This window comes from Cyprinodon variegatus, unplaced genomic scaffold (assembly GCF_000732505.1).
Source record: "Cyprinodon variegatus isolate N-32 unplaced genomic scaffold, C_variegatus-1.0 Scaffold488, whole genome shotgun sequence".
Classification (NCBI taxonomy): Eukaryota; Metazoa; Chordata; class Actinopteri; order Cyprinodontiformes; family Cyprinodontidae; genus Cyprinodon; species Cyprinodon variegatus.
Window position 1 is genome coordinate 347,306 of NW_015150941.1, and position 24,133 is coordinate 371,438.

At 37.0% G+C, this 24,133-nt stretch overlaps 1 protein-coding gene across 1 annotated transcript in view; it reads left to right on the forward strand.

Annotated features, from left to right (window-relative positions):
- LOC107094528 (glycerol-3-phosphate acyltransferase 2, mitochondrial-like) overlaps window positions 1-24,133 on the forward strand; it is a 245,925-nt gene that overhangs the window by 173,819 nt on the left and 47,973 nt on the right. The window contains exons 4-12 of the mRNA XM_015390210.1: window positions 1,549-1,652; window positions 4,330-4,437; window positions 7,570-7,640; window positions 7,750-7,860; window positions 8,298-8,420; window positions 12,099-12,198; window positions 13,540-13,673; window positions 14,521-14,620; window positions 20,920-21,099. Of these exons, the coding sequence (XP_015245696.1) occupies window positions 1,578-1,652; window positions 4,330-4,437; window positions 7,570-7,640; window positions 7,750-7,860; window positions 8,298-8,420; window positions 12,099-12,198; window positions 13,540-13,673; window positions 14,521-14,620; window positions 20,920-21,099 (1,002 nt within the window). The 5' untranslated portion in view covers window positions 1,549-1,577. The remainder of the gene's footprint in view (window positions 1-1,548; window positions 1,653-4,329; window positions 4,438-7,569; window positions 7,641-7,749; window positions 7,861-8,297; window positions 8,421-12,098; window positions 12,199-13,539; window positions 13,674-14,520; window positions 14,621-20,919; window positions 21,100-24,133) is intronic.

A 24,133-nucleotide genomic window follows, 5' to 3' on the forward strand; every position in this document is an offset into this window, starting at 1 on the left:
TTTCTTCCTTTGGCAGCTTCTTCTTTGAAGGTGGGGAAATTTACTGTAACAAGTAAATATAGATAAATAAAGTCACTTCTCACTTACTTTTTGAAGCTATAGTCAAGCTTTTAGCATAATCCAGGTAGCCACCTGTTGTCAGAGTTAGTACAAATACCCTAATTGGGATTGTTTATTGGTATTTTGCGACTTTAAAAAAGCTTAAAAAAAATTTAATGTAATAAATCAGCCAGTTCCTAAAGCCAAGCGTTAGAGATGATTCATCTTGATGGAAAACTCAATGGTGGGGAAGTTTTAGACTAATCTAAACTATCAACTTTAGGTAACAGGAAGGATTAGAAATGGCTCATAGTATAACCATTAACCAGGGCCCAAATGAAGAACTGGATCAAAGGTCAAACTACCATGCACAGAAAAGTTCACTTTGAATACCTTTATGCTCAGCTTACAGACATTGGTGCTTGTGAAGGTAACCAAAGTGCCTTCTGGTCAAAAACTTTGATTGCAGTGGAGGCAAAGAGGATTTGCTTTTAATTTTCTTTAAGCAACCTGTAGCTGTCTGATTTTTAAACAACTAATTGAAAAAATAACAATGAATCACTTTGCAAAATAATTGTTATTTGCAGCCCTAGATGTAATGATATGAAGGGCAACTTTCTGTTGATCCAGTCATTTCTTAAACCACTGAGTCAATGAAGCTTGAAACCAATTACAGTAGGTGATTTGGCAATATCCTAAGTCAAGTCAAGTCAGCTTTTATTGTCATTTTCTACATATGTGCAAGACATACAAGGGAAATGAAATTACGTTTACTCTCTGCAATATACAAATATACAAGAAATATACAAGACTGACATTTAAAAACTGACATAAAGTGTGGGACATGACAGGTAAGAGTGGTAAGATAAACATGCAACCCCAAACATGCATCATAAGTTTTTCTTTTTTGATAAATAGATCAACGCAGGTATATTGGCAAAGTTTTTTTGTTGAATATATACAGAATATTTAAAGATTGTGATTTACTTCCAGGAACATTCCTTGTGTCCATCTAGTTTAGAAGTCTTTTCATTTTTTTGCTTAGAATAGCGGTCAAATGTCCAACATATTAATGCTGGAAATTTTATTGCCAATAATTTTTTTATCAAAATTTTTATTTAAGAAAATCAACAGAGTTGTTTCTTTCTGATCCGTACGAATGGATGTAAACCTCTGATCAACACTGCTGGTTTTTTTCTAAACTTGTAATCGACTTAGAGGGTAGGTCTGCTTATTTGCTGAAACTGTGACGGTAAGTACTTATAGAAAGACTGGAAAACATTTACATGAGTGTTAAATGAAATGGTAAAATTCCACACTAAGCTTGGATTTGTTTTTTTCATTGACTTGATTTGGAGGAGTTTCGTTCTCTGAAATGCTTCTCTCATTTTAAGGCAACTACATTTGCATGCCCTTAAAAAATGTCATAGTAGTCATATTCTAAATTTACCTCTTAGTATCGGACATGATGGCACATAATTTATAATTTGTCTTTTGTATTTTTGATAGGTTTCTGGCAAAACATCTTCAGGGGCTTCATGATGTTTGAGGAGAAGGAGGACGGGACAAACAACGACACAAGCCTTTCACCAATTCAGCAGAAAAGACCTGCTGTAAGAGCTCTGCTTGCATACTTCTCTCCCACTGTCCCCCTGTCTCTTACCCTGTGCGCGCTAATCTCAAACGCTTTGTTCTTCACAATCACTAGAGAACACGCTCGGCCCCCTGTGCTTAATTCTGTTTGATGTTTACCAAATCACAGAATGTGATGCATCAGTGACTCATGTCGAGCCATCAGAAAATGAACAGAATTTTCAAAGGATTACTAAATACTGCATGAATACAAAACTTTGCCTACACACTTAAATTATTCACTGTTTCTCCTCCTCCTTCCTTCCTTTATGCATTTTCCTCAGAATTACTTTGGCAGTTGAATTTATTGTTATTGAAATGAAAGCTTTGTCACTGCTATAGTGTCTTGTCTTAATTCTGGCCTTTTTTGCCTTTGACTGAATCTTCTGGAACCCATCTTTGTCTTTTCAGTCATTGATTTCAGGAGATTCATTAGCTCATCCCTGTAACTCCAAGCCATCCACTGTAATGCCACACACAAAACAAGATAATAAGCATATGTATTTATCATACTAAAAATACAATTGACAAGGAGTCAGATTGCAGAAAATACCCAGACCTTGGTTAATCATTAGAAATTACACATTTTTGCTTGTTCAAAGAATAACTTATTCATTTAAAATACTATTTGTATTTTTGATTCTCAAAGGGATCAATACTGATCTTTTTGTAATGCTACATATTTCTTGCTGACATGGTGATAAAATAAACCAACGGAAGTAAATGGGACTCTTAAAGAGCTTGGGTTAACGCATTGCTTAAAGAATGGTCGGCTTACCACAGACCTGCTGGTAAAGGGCAAGGCCTGAAGCAGAAAGCTGCTTTTTATAGACCAATAGAGAGCAGGGGAGTCATGGCTGCTACAAGCCAGATGATGAATATTGTTATCCTCACAATGCTGAGGGCACAAAAAAAAAAAAATGATATTTGATTATTTCCCAACATCTTTTGCTATCTGTATCTGCTGGGAAAATTGTGTTTTTATCTGTGTCTGCACCTTTGGATAAAGAAAGGAGAAAATTCACCATTCCGCTTTGTTAAAAATCTCCTGATGATCCATATTCCAGGGTGTCTTCTTCTACTCTATCAGGATTGTTTTTTTTTTGTTTGTTTGTTTATTTAAGTCTGGGCACTGAGAATGTCATGGTAGAAGATCAGATAAATAATTTTGGTCTTAAATTGGCCACATGTTTTTGATAATAATCTACAGAAAGCATATTAACAGCTAGATTGATAATTTCATGGTAAGGGCAACATATTAGTCCCGTTGCTTAGGATACAACAAGGTTCCTATTTGTAAGAGAAACAGACCCAAAGCATTATACCTCATAAAATGTTTTTTTTTAGCATGTTTTATTTCTTTTTTACACTATACCCAGTGATCATAGCAAAACAGAAGGACTCAGTTTTAGTGGGAATATTTCACTAATTTATTTGATTTGGTTCTTTCACAATCACATTAAAAGCCACACACCTATGAAAGTGACCCAAACTGATAGGATACTGTATACTGCGGAAAAATACAAGTCAATTTTTCATGAAATAAGTCTATTTCACTTGTTTCAAGCAGGTAAGACAATTTCCCAAAAGGAGATAAAACAACTAAATTGTCTTATTTTAAATGCTTAATATTTAATCACTCTAAGGGCAAAAATACTCATTCCTTTGGCAGATTGTCTCTTTTGCCTACTCAAACTAAGGTTAAATACTTATTTTAAGAATTTTTTACAATTATTCTTAGATCAGTTTTTCAGTGCAACATCACATTGTAAGCACAGCAGCTGCTATCACAGGCAGCAGAGCTGCAGATTGGACAGCAGTTTGGTCAGTTAGTATGCAGCTGAACAGAAATAAACAGCACAGAATTGAAGACTGTCTTGCTGCAGTGGTTACTTAGAAAACAAGGTGTTAGAAGCATTCAAAAGTATGGAACAGATAAGACATTGACGTTGTCTAAATATCAAAATAACTTTAAAGGGATTAAAACTTTATAGCCAATTTGAATTTATTTTTCAAAATTGTAAAAACTTTGACTTCCTTGAATTTTTATTATTGTTCATGTTGGAGTGGTGGCCATATTGTAGGTTCAAACTTCAGACTTCCAAAAAATGTACAATTGCAGAAACCGATAAAAAAGGAATGATTATTCTCTAAATGTAGCAGTCCGATTTGCCTCCTTATGCTATTAAACTGAAAAAACTACTCTAAATCTCAAGTCAATTTCAAACTCGCCACTTTTTATTTTTTAGGATATAACAACTCATTTTTTATACATTGAAAAAAAAAATTAGATTTGTCTACCATTACTTTTGTGAACTATTACAATCCTAGTAAATGGAGATACATAGAATAGTTTTTGTTTTTTTAATGGTTCATTGAACACCGTGTAAATCAAGAGCATAAAAAAATATATTTTAAAGCTAAAGAAAAAATGACTAGATATTAAAATAAAGTTTCTGGGATGAGATGAGTATAAATTACTTTATTTAGATGTAGCAGTATTTTATGTAACCCTGAAAATTAAGTTTTATTTGCTGAAATCAGATCTTTAAGAGAATGTTTTCCTTTTTTAAAGCCCCTATCAGTTAAACTCGTACATGTATCTGTGTGTGCCTCTAGTCTGTTTGTGTGATATATTTGTGTCCCTCTACCTTGCAGTTGTCATGGGAATTCAAGATCAAGAAAAAGGTGACTGTCCCCTCCCGTCTGGGCATGCTCAGACCCTTTATGGGTCAGTGCTGCCACCTGTGCACACCAGACAGCCTGGTGAGTCCATCATCCATAAATGCATCAAAGTAAGACACAAAAAGGAGACAACATTTAAGGTGGAAAACTAGACTGCTGACATAAAAAAAACAACCCTAAATTTAACTTGTGTGTAGATGACCAAGTACGCTGGCTTTTTACAATGTGATGTTTAACCATCAGCATTAAAACGTGGGTCATGATTGACGTTGCAAATGGTCCCCATTTGAATAAATCCAGGCATGTTATGTGAAGTCCGTTTAGCATTTGTAATACTCCCTTGTTGCAGATTTTAAAGGAGTATTAAAATTGAATAGGTAAAGTTTACTATGTGCTAAAATGGAGTACATTTATTTTGCTGAGTCGTCACCATCTCACTTTTTCTTTTCCCATGTTCAGTAAGTTTCTGAGCAGCTTTGACTGAAGGTTTAATCCTTTACACTTAGTCTATAGGTGCCCCATGCAGTCAGGCAATTATTACATTAAGTAACCAAAATAGACTTAAGGTCCCTGCAGTACCAGCTCCTTAAATTGTTTTGGGGGATAAATTGATCCATCCTGAGAAAGCATCTGCATACTGATCAGTGCTTTTTAGTACTGTTATATTGCTGAGCTTTTACTTAGTATTTAAGGTCTGCAGTAATGTCACATTTAAGTGCTTCATACACTATCTGAATTCAAGCACTAGTAGCTGGCTTTTCTGTAGGGGCGCCTGGTAACGGTCTGCCATTGGTTGCTGCAGTTTCTAAAGGCTGAGTTATTGGGCTCTGCGGACACTGCGCGAGCCTGAACGAGCACTGCCGGCATTTCTAGTTAATGCCGATGCTGGTACAGCATTTTTGTAAAATGTGGAGAAGTATGCCACAAAACCAGCGGAAAAGTCATGAGAGAGAAGAAAAATGCTTTACACAGACAAAAATGTCTGTTTTACCGATTGAAAACATTATTTATTACCAACTTAGTTGTGTTCATGGCAAAGTTTTAGATGCAGGTAGAACTATGAGAAGGTAGCAATTTTTTCATGTCTTTGTCAAGGATATAAAACTGTAAAAGTTCAGACTCTACACAATGTGAGTAAACTAAGTTTATAACTCATATGCTTCTCTTACCTTTCTTTTTCATTGTCTTCCTACTGTTCTTAAAGTAATGATTTTTTTTATCTATCAAAAGTAGAATTGTTGCGATGATTTGAGGATCTCGATTTCTAAAATTTATTGAGGCATATGATCTGCCTAAAGGGTTTGCTTGATATTAGATGCACTGTGTTCTGGGCAGGCGGCTCCGGCTAATGATACCTTCCTGATAAGCGAATGCGGAGTGCGGTTATCAACAATGAAAGGAGAAATCTATTTGTTTTATTTTAATTTGGTTTTGGAATCAAAAACAAGGAGTGTGTAACTTTTGACCCTTAAATAATTTATAAGGGATCTGTTTCATTTAAATAGTGCTATGACTTTAAAGTAAAAAAAATCTAGAACACAATATGCAAATGAAACTTTATGCACTTTTTGTTTATTGCAATTTTCATTAGAGAGCTAGCTTTTTTTTTTCTTGTTCAAAAAGAACTGAATTATCTGCATGTATGTATTTCTATTATCCATAAAAGAAGCTTAAGTAACAATTAAACAATATGCAAGGATTTTTATTGTCTGAGCACTTTATTAAATATCAGAATATTTGATAAAATAATTAATTGTTAGGATGATAATTCGATAAAACTGCTCACGGAGTTTGATGGTTCACAAAGTCATGTCTTAGTGCATTTGTCTTACTGGTTGCATGTGCCCCTTTGCATTAGGGGCTCACACATGCGTCAGGTAAAAACAAAGCTTAAGATTTTCCAAGTCTGATAGTCTGGGCAGTCTAGGATAACAGAGCTTATTCCAGACTTGTAGTGGGTTTTTGTCCACAAAGTGATCATCTATATTTCTCAAGGTTTGAGTACTTTAACTGCAGGCATGTAACTCATAATACTGTTTTGATACCACTGATAAGCATAGTCCAGATAGGAGGATGATATGACAAAGCAACTCGGTTATAAATCTAATATAATTTGAAAGCCGGTTTATTTTCTTTTAAATTGTGCTATATTTATAAGAAAAATATACCTGTGGGTTTCACAGCAGACCTAAGTTTATGAAAGACACTCATGAAAAATAACACATTCTTTCTGAATAAAACAAATATATTTTGCTGTCGATTATAATTTTTGGGCAGTTTTTTTTCCATATGTTCTCTCTCTGCATATCAACAATACCATATGGTGAGTCAGAGTAATATTGGTTTGCGCAAATGATATTCCATGAAGGTATTGAAGGTATTATATGACTTTGCTAAATCAAAACTGGATCTGGCATCAAAACTAACAGGCAACATTAAAGGGATAAGGACCTGTGTGTTAATGTACAACCAAATAGAGAAGTTGCTCCTATTTACATATTTGTCTTTGTGAACTAGGAGAGTGTGAGAATATGTCACCTGGAGCTGCAAAGGGATAGGAATAGGAAGAGGAGCAGAAACACTACATATGACACCTTTGTGCTATCTAAACATTCGTTATGTTTTCAGCTCAACATTTTGATCATTTTTAAAATTTTGTTTATTTATTTTTATTCTCTTTGTCCTGGCTTTTTGCCCCTACAATGTGCTGTTCTTTTTCATGCAAAGCATTTTGAATTGTCCGGCTATTGAAATGTATGAATAATATAAATAAACGTGCCTTGCTGTACCTGTAATTCTGTCAACATTATATTCCAGAGTCTTTATTTTTCTCCATCCTGTCTCTTTCTATTTGTATGCTTCCAAGGTATTCCTGAATTCAATGCAGTGGGAAGGTGGTTTGTCTAGCTGTCTATTTCACATTTATCCAAGATTATTCTCTCTGAGTTTGTTCTGCTCAATGTCTTTTAAAATTGACTAAACCCTTGCGTATGATCCAATAAATGTTGGGCTGGTCATGTCGTTTATCCCTATTCTTCTCTCCCTGCCTCTTTGGCTTGTTGAAGCATCAATTTTGCTTCAATTTCCATATTTCCTTCAGACAGTTTAACCTCCTTGTTCAATTTGCTTGTTTTTGTTTACAAATGTGGGATTATTTCTGTGATTTTAATTAAATTTAAACATCCAAATTAATTTGATTTTTTTATCGTCTAGTGCAAGATGCGTGACCAAAACACTTTCCTTGGCTTCCACAACCTGCTGAATGTCAGCGAGAGACAAACCAGGTACTGATGTTATCTACGGTATTCAGGCTCATCCTTTTGAAGCCCTTTGTGTTCCAGCACGTTTACCAATGCCTGTTACTTTAAATAATGACCTTTTTTTCTTTTGCAGATATCGAGGCTGGCTAGTTCGCAGGGTGTGCTGCGTTTTGTTTGTGAGTGGGTGCAAGGTTTACGGGAGTCCTGTTGGTGACAGGCTGGAGAGAGTCTGTCAGAGCAACAGGTACCTTAAGAGAAAAACTGTGGGATGGGGAGGTAGGTGCAAGGATGCCAGAGGAGTGTAAATAAATGATAGGCCATGATCCAGAAAATGAAACGGGCTGCAAGAGCTTTGGCGTAGAAAGGAGAAAGAGACTGGGAAGATAAGACACAAAGATACAGAAAATGGAGGCTTTCAGCCGCTTCTGTACAGACTGAATAAAAAGTAATGGGCTAACTCTGGACCATGTTCCCGCTTTCTCTATCTCTGTCACATAGTCCCCAGTATCTGTTGTTTTCCCTCCTACTGTGTAATTGAGTTTAAGCTTTATGTAATCATGTCACTAAGGACTGCTACTCTTGTTGTTGTCGTGTTTCTGGAAGGCGGATGTTTGTCCAAGTGCAGCACAAATGCAGCTTTGTGCCATTTTAACCCTGCTGTCCTGTGACCGTGTGTTTTAGGGTGAGGAAGGTGCTCGGAGAGTCGCATAAAGCTCCAGAGGGGGAAGACAGCCGAGGGCAGCACAGTCTTCTCTCACCATTCCTTCCCCTCATTAGCACCTGCATTTCCTCTGGCCTCTTAAGGTTTGTGTCTCTGCAGTTGTGTGCATAAAGAGTTGAAAATAAGGGCTTCAAGACATAATGCTTCGTATTTTATCTTTTTCCAGTTCTCATTACATATTAGGTTTATAAATATATATTTTTTTATATATATATTATTGCACTAAATATTAAAATTTTTCCTGAAATGTTTATTTTACTTAGTGATATTCAACAGAATTAAAACCCATTAAAATGTAAATAAGCAAGCAGTGAAATGATCCTTAAAAAAATACTGTTTGTGTTGCCAAAGCCTTGCATAACCTATTTTCTTCCATCAAGCTTCATTGCTGCCCAGTTAATGAGCCAGTTGTAGACATGTTTTAAATTATAATGAACAAGGACCCCAATGAAAAAAAACTGAATTATCCCTGACTGTCCTCATGTTTTAAAGACTCAACAGAGCTCTGGATCTGAGTTGGAGATGTTCTCCTGCTATGTTTAGCCTTTGATATACACAGAATAGGTGCGGGATAAAAAAAGAAATATATTATATTTCTGCCTGATATTTTTTCTCTTAATAACTGATAACAGCCATAAGCTGCAGCTGTAGTTGCCATGGTGAAGAGGCTATTGGGTTAAAAGTAGGATCAAATACTGCATGTTTAGAATGGATAGAAAACATGAATAATCAAGAGTTTTTTATCCTATGTATGTAAAAAAGATAAATATCAGCTTCTTTATCTGTATGTATTTAGTATTATTGCTAAATGATACTTTATAGTATAAGTTTTTATCTCATGTAATTACCCAACATAAAAGATGCCTTACTGCGCTCTTAATACTTTTGTGAACATCTCATGTTTAATTGTGTAATTATAATCTTTCCAAATCGTTGTAATCATGCATGCATAATCATCATAATTGTCTCTCTTCCCAGCCTGAGAATGGCAGTGGGAAAAATAAGTGTTTTTATATCATAAATATAGATATATAAGAGCCATATTTAGCTGGGTTTTGTTTTCATTTATATTCAGTTCTGATGCAGTAGTCAGAGTAATATAGTTAAAAACTGGTATTGACATCAAGAGAAGTGTAAATATTTTAAGAACATGCCATCATCAGCTGGTATAGCAATCAGATCATTATAATGACTTGAAATGTATTTCAAAGGTCTTTGTGAAAGAGGGTTATGACACATTGCCAAGCAGCATGGCTACTGTACAAAAGGTTAGCAAACACTGCCTCTATGGCTTAATTAACCAGTACAAGACTTTATGTATACGCCCTGATCTTCAGAGGGTGTCCGCACATTTTAAAAAGACATGCAATCTTGTTTGTACATGCAGAGCTTCACACAAGGTGCAAAGTGATTTTCATTTGCAGCTCAGCAGACGCGTGCTAACCCTCTTCTTCAATATGCAGATATTATAGCAGAGACAAAACCACACAACTTTATGGGTGCAAATGCAAAGCAGTTTTTCAAAGCTGAATCTGAACTGTAGCTGCAGTTTTCTCATAGGTTAGCATTTCTGAAAGTCAGGTGTAAACTCACCCAAAAATGTCTGTGGTCTTTGTGGCCAGAAAGGGAGATTTGGTCTAAAATGAGAAACTTTAAAGAAGAAAGTGCTTGTATGACAATTTTTCTAAAGCTACTTGTAAACATGTGGGTTTTTTATGGTCAAAGTAGTCATAGAATTCATGTAAGTTTGGAACTTTTGATTTAATTCAGATCAATTGTGCCGAGTGGACCTTTTGCAAAGTAAAAGGGACACAGTTTCACAATACTTATGATTAAACGTCTGAAACTTTACATGAACTGCAAGTGTAGTGAGTGGGAGAAGTCAACTATGAATTACAACTGAATTAGAACGAAGGACTGAGAACCTTCACCAGCAAGTTGTGTTAAACATCACAAGAACGTGGGATTTATAATAAGACTGGTCAGTGGCATTTGGGTATGCAATTTATTTGTACACAAATTATAAAAAGGTTGGAGTTAAGGGGTTAAAGGGCAAAAGACAAAAAGACTGGATGAAAATACTCTTAAATGAAAAAAAAAAGGTGAAGATATCAGGAAGGAGTCTGCAAGACCAAAAGAGTACTGAGCAATACTGATATGAAGATATAGAATTAGGAAAGATGAAGTATATTATAAAATTGTTCCACTTTGACCCACCCCTCCACATCCCAAAACCTAAGGGGAAACACTAACTGTAATGCCTAACTTTGCTTTTGGTTGGAAACGTATATGAAAATATAGATCAGACCCAAAGTGACACATTAATTGTAATCTGTCCAATTTACCATCACTAGACAACTGTCATGGAGAAAAAGTAAAATGCTCTACCTGAGGTACAAGTCGTTGCTGTTTTGGCCTTCATAGCACAGGCCTTGGTCTCTGTGGAGGTGCCTCTCAGGCAAGTCTCAGCACAACAGCCCTCAAGAGCCAGGAAGTCGCTCCAGGGATGTAAGGCTGTGCTAACAGTTGTTGGAATTACCTTTAAATTATTTCAAATACCTTAAATACCAAAATAAAAACCTTGCTGTTCTCCTTAATCTGACCAGACCTCTTACTCTTGCTTGGGCAGACTAGTCAGATTACGGTGGGCCAACCAATCAGAAAGGGAACAGTGTAGTGTGAGGACTACCCTCTTCATTAATGTTTCCCTTAACTTCAACAAGAATGTTTTAAGAAAGTGAATGATAAAGAAATGACAGTCAACACAATCAGAAATAATGTTTGATTTATTGTTTATGATCATGGTGACGGCCTACCAGTATTACCCTGGGCTGCTGTTAGGGAGGATCACAGTTTAAATGAGGATTTTGAATGTATCTATGCTCATATGGGGCCACTCAAAATGGCCTTCATAGAGAGTTTATATTTGTTTGCTTCACTCCACCTACGTTGCATTGGCCATAACTTCTGAAAAGATTAATGTGCTAATTTTTGCAACTGTGGATACTTTCATTTACTTTCCTATGTTGTTACTTCTTTGTAAAACTGAAAGAATGTCTCTTGAAGTTGTCAGCATGTGATTGACTGACAACAAAGCCTCAAACATGAACAGCAGCATCTCATGTGATTGAGACATTTCAAATGTGGCTACTTCTAGATTCATGATCATCTCAAGATGACTGTCCTTGTGGCACAATCTTGTCTCAGGGTGACTTTTATTGCCATGAACAATTCAGGTTCCCGAATCCTCTTGTGTTCTTTCAGCTACTGACTGTTAGAAATTGAGTTAAATGTCTGATGAAATATAGCTAACATTCAGCCATTTTTTCCTCCTCTTGAAGCAACTTTTCAGGCTTTTCTTGTGGTCTAACAAATCTCTTTTCAAAATCTTTCTCCTCCATTTCTGCTCTCCTTTTTTCTTCCTCATTTACAGCAAAGACCTTTGTCTCCATCTGCAGCTGTCACCCTCACAACCCTTCCTCTTTATCGCTTTCCGCTTCGCCTCCTCCCCATGTCATCACTCATTCCTATTCTCCCTACTTTGTCTCACTACAATCTTTCTCATTTACATGTTTTTCAGTTGGACTTCATCCTCAATTCTTTACCCTTTGCTACTGGCATTACTAACAGCCATTTCTCTTTAGGTTTTAGAACATCCTCTCTGATGCCAAGTTCTATCTTTTCTCTTGTATTATCAGAAACACTCACTTTTTTTATTTTTTCTCTTTATATATCTCCATGCCCTACCCTCTGCTGAGCAGATTCATGTCGTGGGTGATGCTGAAGATGTTCTCCTGTGTGTTTGGCAGTATTCAAGTCAACAAGAACCATCTGCCAGCTTTACACAGAGCAGCACAAGAGGTACAATTATCGGGGGGAAAAAATGCATCTTTATATCCAATGTTGTGATTCATACTTGCTTGATAAAATGTGTCGAAAGGGTTTCGGTCCATCCTGTGAAACGTGGAAAGTACCCTTGTCGTTTTTACAAGCAAACTGTGACGTTTTATCTAGATGTGAATCCACGCTGGTGATGTGAAATTAAGCCATGAGGCACCATATAAGATGGTGAACAGCTACAGCAGTTTTTGTTCTTACCCATTATAAAACAAGATAAACTTGTGCATAAATGCTAAATAACTTAAAAACTTTTCAAATCACTTTAACTAAAAAAAAAAAATAAAAAAAAAAACACAATTCTAATTACACGGTTGGCTAAACAGATGGGAGTTAATGAGACACGCTACAGTTGCAGAGTCCATAAGTGACAACAAATGAATTCCTCAAGATATTTCTGCTGCATTGATCTTACTAAACTGTGTACTTAAGAAGTAGGAGATGTAGAAATGTGTTTTTATTGTATGCCAGCATCACAGATCAGTTATAATATCCATATATGAAGCAGGATTAAGCCAGATACATGTTTTAACAATATTAACCTGTTCTATGAAAAGTACTGGTTCCAAGAGTGGTATTGTTTGAGTGAATACATTTGGTTGATTTTCTTTTCAATTCCAACTGGTAAGTCGTGCATTTGAACATATCGACTTGGTAAGCTTATGAGTCTGGTTGTTATCCCCAGTTTTTTTATTTTTATTTAATGCATATATATTCATGGTGAATTAATTAACTCTGTCCATTCATCAACAGGAAAGAACGGTATTTGGAAAACTTGAAGCAACATCTTAAAACATCATCCAGGAACTAAAAGCTTGGGTGCAAATGAAACTTTCAAGTACAAAATCACAGTGAGCCCGAGACACTATTTACAAAGTGACTTAAGGACTAAGTGCCATTACCAAATCCTGATCAAAGTCTAAATAAGGGTTAACTTTTCATCTTGAGGAAAGTAGTTAAAAGGTAGTAAGCAATAGAAAAATACACAAATACACATGAAGAAAAATACACTTAACTTGATATTTAGCAAATTGAAATAAGTTTGGTATTTCTTATTGAACTGTTATAATAACAATAATGAATAATAATAAATAAATCACCTTGAGAGGGCAAATATTTTGCATTCTAAGTCATTTAAGTCAAAGTTTTGGTTTAAGCAGTAAAATTTAACTAATACATTACGTATTTTGGCATTTGATTGCAGAACATGATCGTCCACCTCTGAAAGATCAATCTGTGTGGAATAATGAATGGCAACCTGAGGAGTGCTTTTATCTGAAGCTTCTTCTGTTCTTTTTAATTCAGGGCCCTCCCCCGGTATATGTGTATGTGCGTCAAAGCGTCACTGACTGCGCTCTCATCCCACTCCTGCTCCTCTGTCACGGCCTGAGAGTACCATACACTGTTTGTCCTCTGCACATTAAAAGCAGCGTCCTAAGGTATACATACTTAAACACACAAACGGCAACAAAGTAAGGCATGCTGCAATATCAAGTACTTCCTTTACAGGAAACTTTTTTTTCTCAGGTTGCTGGTGTAGATTATCAGTCATCTGGGACATGACAATGCTTAGAGCTGTAATAGAAGGCAACTGGATTTCTTCTCTCATTACCTAATGACAACTCATCTGCCTTCCAAAAATCCTCCTTAGTTCTGAAAAGATATCAATCTGGGAGCACTTCGTCTTTTCACTGTATTTATTAAATGTTTAACAGTTGTGCTTTCATATGTCTTGTACAAGATGTGCAAATTGCTGACTTAAAACAAGGGTCCCTTGCACTGTTGTGTGCAGATTTTGGGTGGGGAATGCTTTTAAAAAAAGAGAGAAAAAAGCCATCTGTGTTTGGCAATAAGAACAGCATAACAGAAGTGCTGGCCTCAGATTTGATGTTTTCAGAACTCAAGGATCCTATTTGATGAGATCAGTCCAGTTCCCCTCCACTGAAGCACCAAGGAATGCTGCAGATAAAATTTCTAATGGCACACATGATATTCTTCATTTAGTCATTTTAAAACAGAAACCCACATCCAGTAATTTAACTTTTGGAATCAAAATTGAATTTACAAATTGTGTTTATGTAGGGGATTGTATGTTTATCTTCTAATGTCCTTTTATTATCAATCATACTTTTCAAGGAAGTTCAGCAGCACATAGAGAACATAGTTTCCTCTTCTTTGTTAGCGTGTGTGGCTGGCCCTGAGGCATAGGTTATGTTTACATATTAACATTAAAATGACAGTGAAGACCTTGAACTCAGAAATCTTTATCATTATTTTTCTTTATAGATCAATCTTACAAAAAGTGGGTGTGGTCCTGCTCCCTCCTTCTGCAGCAACTGAGCTTGAAGCTGAAACGGACCCTCTCTACTCTGCTGTAATGACCTCAGTAAGTCCCAGATGTCTAAGTTTTTCTTTAAATGGTAAAGGACATGTTAACTGAAATTACAGATGATTTTCCATAGCACCCACATCACACGATTTCTGCTGCCGTTGAGTACTGATCTGTTGTTTAGAAAGCCCTTCATACGCCCCTAAGGTGTACCTTGAAGTTGAAATAAACGCCATTTCATCATGTTTAAGGAAAGATTTATGAAACACTTTGTTCAGCCGTTAAAAAAGCTTTATTGGAACAGTGAAGGGGTTTTACTTCTTTATAGCCCCCGGTCTCAAACTCTGGTCCTTGAGGACCGGCGTCCTGCAACATCTAGATGCATTTCTGCTTCGACGAACTGGACTCTATTATTAGCTCATTAGCATAGATGAATACAAGCTTACTTCCCAAAAAAAGATGTGCATTTATGTCAGACTCACCAGTCGCCACAGGGGTTATGCCGAGAAATACCTGGCGGCCTGCTGTGAATTACCGCCCCTCTCGCACACTGATGAGAAAACGGATTGAAATATGAGCGAAAAGGGAACTTTTTGTCATAATTGGTTTAAGCGATCTGACCCACATGCAGAGAACCACTCAGAGACCAACAGGTTTATTGAATGTTGATGAAACACAGAAGTAGGAGCTGGAACTCAGTGGACTGGTGAACTGGAAAGTATTTGAAGGAGAGGTCACAGTGATCAGTTCAGGGCCCGTAGGAAAATTGACTGAGGCTTGACTATACAGTAGCTGGAGAGAAACTCACGTGTGAGGGGGCTCTTGTTAATCCTTGAATCCAGTTTGTGGGGAATTAATCCAGAGGAGAGGGAACTCGTTGGAGAGCGGACAGGTAGACATACGTTGGACCCAGAGGAGTAAGGGAGCGGACTGTCACTTGGTTTTCCGATGAGGACTTAAACGGATCATGTTGAGGTTTACCCCTGCTCAGTGTGTACTCAGTAATCCTTCCAGGGGGAGAAGGTCCAGGTTTTCCAGTTAAACAGGAAAGGCTTCCTGTCAAAGAGCAAAGACAAAAACAAGATTAGACTCGTAGAAAACAAAGCTTCGGTTAGACTCTGCTAATCTCAGCTTGGCTAGATTACCCAAAACTGGCAAACACTCTGGTGTCAAGGTAGTGACAGCCCGCTGCTCAAATACTCCTCTGATAATGATCCAACGAGCCGCAGGTGTGCAGGGAGGCCCAACGAGGAACAGGGCACCACCTGGTGGTGGAGAGAAAAAAACACAAAAACAACCCACACAAACTGGATTCCTAACACTTTTAAACATATTCTTGATGTTGTAGGGAAGTCGTATTTAAATTTTTTTATTATTTTGGCTTAAACATGTATATAAATGTATTATCCCCAAAGTTGGAAAATTTCGATTTAAAAAAAAAAAAATCCTGTCTTAAAATCTGTGTTTTGTTTCTCGTTATCTTATGCAGGCCAGTTAGTTATACATGAGCTTATACACCTATATTCGACCAATCATATATCAAAGGTCATCTGTCAATCAAATTTTTACGGTCATGGCATCACAGTGTTGTTGCTAAGTACTACTTGGTCCCAATGTAATTTCCCATTAAGAACCTACTAGCACTAAGTTGCTAACTGGTTAGCAAGATGCTGCCGAGACATCGGCTACAACCAAACTTGCTTGCAAACCTTCGTCCACAACAATCCCGCCCCCTTGATAACTGACCAATCACATTCACTGTATTCACTCATGTAAAGTCGGGCACCGCTCGGGAGAATTCGGAACTGCAACCGTTGGAACAGCCGCTTCCCTACGACTTTAATATTTTCATATTTGTTATGCATGGATGCCCTAATATTGAGAGTTTTGGTGGATAGATAAATGACGAGAATTTCCTGCCCTGTCACGGGAGTGTGCATCACCCTAAACTCTCGCACATTGATAAGAAAACGGATTGAAATAGGAACGAAATAAATAACTTTTAAACGTATTCTTGTTGTTGCAAAAGTGGCACATGCCATTCACTGAGCAGAGAACATAGTCATCGGACACTAACTGTAACACATAGACTGAAGCGTGTTTCTCATCAGTGTGTGAGAGGGGAGGTAACTCTTGGCATAGGGTTAGGTGAAAATAGGGATGAGCACGTAGGACGTCCTTACGTAAACATGTCACCAAAATGATTAACAATTAGGAGGATCACTTATTTTGATAATCCACCCGGAAAAAGAACATCCTCCATTATACCTTTAAAGGATTTAATTAAGCAGCTGCTCAGATGTTTACATTGAAGCTAGAACGTTTGCTCTTAAGTGTCGCTAATTTACATGCAGGTCATTTACTTACTTGAAACCAATTTAATAAAAAACATTCATATTTTCATTGCATTAAAAATATGGGCTTTAAACAAGAAAAATTATATTTGTATTTTAAATGCCTTCCATCCATTCTGATTGCAACAAGAACCTAATGAAAATAGGCAAAATTTCTGTTGTTTTGCCGACAAAGTGATGGTGTGTTCTTTCCCACCATCTGCAGTCTTTATGATGCATGTTTTTCGACCCCACATTGCTCCTAATCGATTGACGGTCACTCTCCAAGGATTAAAATACATAATATATTAGGAGCTCCATGAAATATTGAGTTTTTAGTGGAATATAAGACTCTACAGTATCATAGAGGCAAAAGAATACTTGCAATCAATATTTGGTCAGCTCTGAAGTATCAGTGAATGTGAATTTAAGCTGTGGTTGCCAGAAACCTATTTAGCCAGTTGGATGTAGCTTCACTGTCCCTAAATGGTAAATAGACCAAACTTATAGTTGTAGTTAGTGACAATAGCGAGACCGTTCCCTCAATCACTCTTTAGATTTGCACACCCACACACAGATCTGGGGTTAAGTGCTTTGCCCAGGGGCACATTAACATGGAGCAAAAAGAAGTTTGAATTGAACCCACAGCGTCTGGTTAGAATGAGAGTACTTCAACTAATGCAGAGAACTTTAAAATATCTTTTTTCTGGCAATGTAAATGTAGATGGAGCCACTCTTAGCGTTAATGCCTGTGCAGGAATTCCTTTTCTTGAATAAGGACCCATCATAGATTCCCAACATCTTCCAAATGTAGATGTAAACGTTATCAGTTGAATATATCTCATTCGACACCAGGAATGAAAACCAGCAACTTGGGTCTGGCTTTTCACTGAAATAATGTTCAGTGAGACAGCAACTTGATTCTTAAACCAAGGTCCAGCAAATCTTTTAAAATATTTATCATTATCACAGGTTTTTTAGATTAATCTTAAACGTATAACGGAGACCTGCCCTGAAGACCTGCCCTCACCATGTGCACAACCCTATACCCACTCCCGAGACGGAACGCCTATTAAATGTGTGCAAGAGCAGGAACAAGCCCATTTCTCCTCGTGCATGCTATATTTAAAGGTTGCTGTTTGCATTGCTCATACAAGCTTACTTTCCAATAGAAGATCAACAATTTTCCCACTATGTCAGAATTCACCGGTAAGTGAAAATGGGGAGGAGTGCATTGGAATGTCAAAAATGATTGACAATTAGGATTACCACTTATTTTGATGAAGCTGGAAAAAGAACGTCTTCCACAATACCTTTAAGATTTTTCCAGATGACTTTGATAATGGCTTTAGTTATGCTTACTTTCAGAAATAGACATTAAATGATCGGACTTCCTACATTATAGATCAAGCTAAAACATGTAAAATTGCCTCTGTGTTTAAGTATGTATGTCTCTGTAGAACAGTAGTATATGCTCTGTTGACTGAGCTCATGTCACCATGTTATGCAGATTTGTCTTTACAGCCCCAGGTTATTTCAGGCCAATTGCATGAAATTACCTGTGGGTGTATCCTCCCTGTTCGTTGTTTGCATGTAACCAGTGACGAGTAGAAGCGACCCCCACAGAAATCAAATTGCATCTGAATTTTGTTCTCTTTTTTTTTTTTTAGAAAGAGAAAAGAGCAGGTAATTGTATAAAATTACAGGGTAAGCAATGTGCATCATTTAATTTGGCTGTTTAGTTTATGTGCATTTGGTTCAGCTCACAATCACAGGCATTCTGTGGTGGAGTGTTATCACAGCAAACTCTTCAATCTGAATACAACCTGTCTTTCCCTGCTCTCTCTCATTCCCCATACTCATCCCACTTTCTATTCATTCCTGAAATTACCAGGGGGCTTGCGTTTTTCTGAGATCCCAGTTTTGGAGCTGGCTCTACAAAGCAATGAGAATCGTGTGGAGAAATGAGAGGAGTGGTGGTTACCTGATGGTGTTTACTTGCAACGTCTGCCCTCATTGCAGTTCCCGTATTGAGGGATTTGTTTTGTTCCTTCAATATATGTTTTATCCACCACGCAATCCCTGCTACGGTTACAGAGTCTGTTTCTAGTGGTACTTAATTGAGGAGCTGCTTACATTTTGCAGGCATTCATATATTTTTGTAGTTTTTATTTGATAAAGAAAATGGTTTTCAATCACATTGTCTAAAATAGACTCTCAGTAAGTTAGAATATTTCAGTTAAGGTACTTCAATATGAAAGTCCTTTCAAATACTTTACATTATAGACAGATCGATTAATTCTAAGTATTTCATCTCTGTCCATTTAAATGAAGTTGATTATTTCATACAGCCAATAAGAATGTTTTTTTGTTGTTTTTTTTTGTGTGTGTAGTATTTGCAGTCAATACTTCTGGCTGGTGCTTCTTCTGCATTATTTACTGCAGTAGTGCAGCATGGCATGGAAGTGATCAGCCTGTGGTACTATTGAGCTGTACAGCGAGTTCAAGGAGTGCCCTACCATAAAGATGGCCCCAAGGGTCTTAGGGGGAAAAAAACTTTACGTCAGTTATTGCATATTTAGAAGATACTGTTGCAGGTTTGGAGGCAGGTTCTAAGCCGTGCTGGAACTGTAAATCTAAGAAGAAGAAAGCATTAAGCTCTAAAGCATAAATTCCAATCCTCAAGGTCTACTGTCTGTTTAAAAGGCACATTTAAAATGTCTCTGGATCCACACATCTTAATCAAATGGCTTAATTACTTCCTCAGTATACAGCCATGTTCTGCAGAGTCCTCCTAATGATCTGGTTATTTCAATCAGGCATGTTAAAGCAGACACACATAGGTGCAGGACTCTTGACCTCAAGGACTTGAATTGAAAAATATTGCTTTGAAATATGTTGAGATGCTGGTGACGATTCTCAGACATCCAGGTCACAGATATTTCCAAAAAAGTAAAAAAAAAAAAAAACACTGGACTTTGTTTTCCAAGTTTGAAGATGTTTTGCTTCCCATCCAGGAATTCAAAATGTCTGGATTAGCATGGGGCTCCATGCTTTATAGAGTAGCCCAACAAAACCTTGATATGGCTTAGAAAACATGCAAATTGAACCGAAAGAACAGGTCCACCCCTTAGTAAGGGGGAGTCGTTGAAGTCGTTGTTGGCCTGCAATGCCCAATACTGGCCTATGCCTCTATAAAGGGAGTCGTAAGGGCCAGCATAGTGTTGCACGGCTTTTTTTTTTTTACTTTTCTGGAATGTTGAAAGATGGCTTCCCTGAGTTGGTTTTGGTAAAACACAGCAGAACAGCAACAGCAGGTGGCATGGATAATATAATATTATTTATAATATAATATCATTTATCACACTGTGTGCATCAACTCTGCATAATGTCAGAGTTTTTTTTTTTTTTATATAGTAGCTGAAATGAAATAAGGTATCAATGAAAAACATTGGGAAGCACTTGTACATTTAGAAATCAGGACCAGTTTCAGATCAATGCTGCTCCAAAAGTGCAGCACACCAGAACAACGCCAGTTGTGTATAAAACATTTTATTTATTCGTTGATATATTTATTATCATTATTTATTTTGTTCATTTAAAATTTATGCAAGTAAGCATATTTTTCTTCTGTGAGAAAGCAGGCCTGTTTATCGGTTGTATTTTAATGTTAATAGACCTTTATTGTTTATTGAGTGTGTGCCTGCTTAGCTGCTGTTCAATGGTAATTGAATTTCTTCTGTTTGTAAGGGGAAAACAGTCCTTGAGGCAAGGGAAGTGTCTCTGAATGTCATAAAGTGTCCCCATAGTCTCTCCGTTTTTCTGTTTTCTTCCCTGCCCTTTGATTCATCATCCTACAGCTCTTCTCAGTCATCTGTATCCCTTCCTCCACCATCTTCCTACTTTGCGTCTGTATTTTTTACCAACACATAGTAAGGTTTGTACGTTATTGATCTACTTCTGCCTGGATTTACAGACCTTTTACAGTGCCATTTTCTCTCCTCCTCTCTCCCTCCTCCTCAGCTGGTACGTGAGCTGCTACATGAGGGTCAGGCGTTAAGCATCGGTGTGTCCGCAGAGTCTGGTCACGGTGGGCAGTGGCTGGATCGCATCAGGCAGCTCATCAAAGAAGGATCTGTCCCTGATGTCAGTCTGGTCCCTGTGGGCATCTCGTACGACTGTGTGACCAGGACCAACGTAAAGGTGCACGCGTGTAAACACACACTTAAAGCAACACGGTTAATGGGAGCTATCTGTAAATGTTATGCCCTGAAGAAAAAAGCAGCAGATTTGGTTTCTCAAGCTGTGAGAGGAAGAATTGTGAGGCCTAGATGTTGCAGGAGGCAGAGGGAAAATGTGCAGATGTTGGTGTTTAGTTACAAACAGGAAGTAGGGTGTGCTTTGTCTGTTGTTAAGGTGATTTGGAGCAAGATGAAGCACATAAAGTCAGTTCAAGTAATTTATTCTCCAATTGCGGTCATTTGCATCAGAAAATAAGTAAAATCGTAAATTAAGACATTAACAAGCTGTGTAACATATCACATGTTTGTTGGTGGTACACATTTAAAATAAATTAGCTCAAAAATCTATGCTAAACACGCAGCCTACGCCTTAGTCTGTCTCCTGCAGCCAAGGGGGGAAAAAAACCCACTAACAGTGAAGAAGCTGATCACCTCATGCATTTGGAACTAATGCAATGCAAACTAAAAACGTTTTACACTCATTTAAAATCTAGGGTTTGCATATTTTATGTTCTTAATCTTCCCCAAAATTTTTATTTTGTAGATGTGTTTTTATGCCTGGGATGTATTTAGAGGATTTAGTCATCCCTGTAAGACCAGGGCTCTAATTTTTAAAACACTACATAGGATCCATACAAAAAAATTATATAAGTCAAGCACTGGAAAATGGAGTAGAATTTATGCTTATGCACAAAACAAAGCAATTTTCCATATAGATGTAGCTGTAGCAACAATGCGTCCAATGCTCCTCCTGATGTGCAGCCCTCTTCCTTCCTACTTTTAAACCATAAATGGTTTATGCAAAGCATGGCACAAATGTAATTGTGTATTGAAATGAGCCAGCTGATCAATGTTATTTAATGGTTATCATGGCAACCGCAGCCAAGAGAGCAGGAAAAAACATAGATTTAGTTGATTATGTTAAGCATCTGCGGGGGAATTTGCGCTTGTAAAAGGAAACCTCAGGAAACCCAGAGGGGTTAAAAGCTAAAATTAAATACAAAACAGAAAAAAAGGAAAATCTGGGAAACAATTACACCTATAATATGTAATGTAATATTAGCAAAAAATGGTCTTGTTGTGGCCACATCATCTAATATTAAAATTTTCTGTAATTTTGGATTTTCATTAACTAACTATCGCATAAATGCTTGTCCATATTTAGCTTATATTAAATATTATTTACACATATAATTCTTAAATATTTGTTTAATTTCTATCTGCTTGGGTTTTGTTTTAGATCCAAGCTTCAAGATGTTCCTCACTTTTGTTTTATATGAGTGCACTAATCTCCTTTTTAACACGTCAGATGAACAGGGATGGTGTGGCTAAATCTACCCCATTCAGCACATGCATCCAAAGCTCTAGGGCCCCGGACCAGTACCAGTGCCTCTGTCATTTGGTACAAAGCTGCACAAAAAGATTAAATAACTTCCATTATTTCTGACTGATTTATTTTCTGAGTATGACAGACTTTTTATTCTGAAAAATGTCTTGATTCTCTCCTTTACCCCTGTCTATGACTCGCTGCTGATGCATGACAGCCACGACACCATAAGTTATGCAATATCTCCCACTTTAAACCCCAAAGCTAGCAAAAATGAGTACTAAGCAAATGTCTTTAGAAAGATTCTTTGGAAAGGGAAACGGTCCAGTGAAGGGGAGAAGAGAACCTGGAAATTTCTAAAGAAAGAAAGTTGCCGTTGCCACTGCTTTAGGGAGTGCCATCCACTGATAAATCAATCAGTATAATGGCTCAGATATATTGGTAATCCCTAAAAACATTTTCTCTCCTCATTCTTCAATTTAAAAAGTGTTCAGCATAGTTGAAGCATCCATTGCTTACCGTCATTCATTGGTGTTTTAGTGATATTTATTTTAATGTGTAGAGCAATCAGTGGGATTTTCTCAAACCTCCTTACATCAATATATCGAACTGTGGCATGACTCGCTCTGCTGGTTATCTGGAGAGGAAACATTTAAATTTGTGTGGACTTTATTTTGAATTTAGACTGCTTATGAACCTTTTTTAATTTGTGTGCCAGATAAAGTCAATCTATGTTTTAAGTTTCATATGACGTGAAATTAAACGTCAGAAAGAAATTAGGATACAATCTGACTTTAGTTCCCTGCCTTAGTCAAAATCTCAGTCACCAATTTCTCTTCTTTCTATAATGGATGTACCTTTACGGAAGATATAGAGGCTATGTAAAGGAATGCACATTTGTTATATATATATATATATATAAATAAAACTCCTCAAAGCTTGGAGCCACATTACTAAATTGGGTTTCTGTGCAGTCTAATATTTACATTTAGGTGTTTTTGTTGTTTTCAGGTTTGGACAACTATGTAAAAAGAAAACTCCATGTTCTGCAAAGTAAAACATCCATGTTCTGTAAAGTAAAAGAACTAAGTTCCTCTTTAGGTTGTTTGTATTTAAATGGTGTCATTTATTTTTGGTCTATCTGATCACTATTTGAATTGAGACATTTTAGCCACCATTTTTTTTTGAAGGATTTTTATTTTCAATGAATATTTAAGGGAACATTTCATTTTTAACAGAGACATTTAACGCTCAAAAGAAAAAAACAAAACGGAGAAACATCCTTTGCGTCAGCTGAATCAGAAGCCAACTTCGGCATTATAATTTGACAAACTGTGGAACATCATGACACCAACACCTTTGTTGGAGATAGGCCTGTTTTCCAGTGTAGTCCTGTTTATATATCAAAATAAATTTGATTGATTGATTGTTTCTTTGACTGTGACTGGCTGGATGTGCTCTCTTCATCCTCTGACATGGAAGTTGGTTTGGAGCTTGTCTGCCTGGCAGTGTTTTTCCTGAATGGGGCTGCCTTTTACAGCTGCTTTCTGTATCTCTGCTTCTGTCTCCTTGAACCCCATTCGGCTTCGGCAGATGGCCACTAACACTGAGCGTGATTCTGCTGGAGGTTTCTTCCTGTTAAAAGGGAGTTTTTCCTCTCCACTGTCGC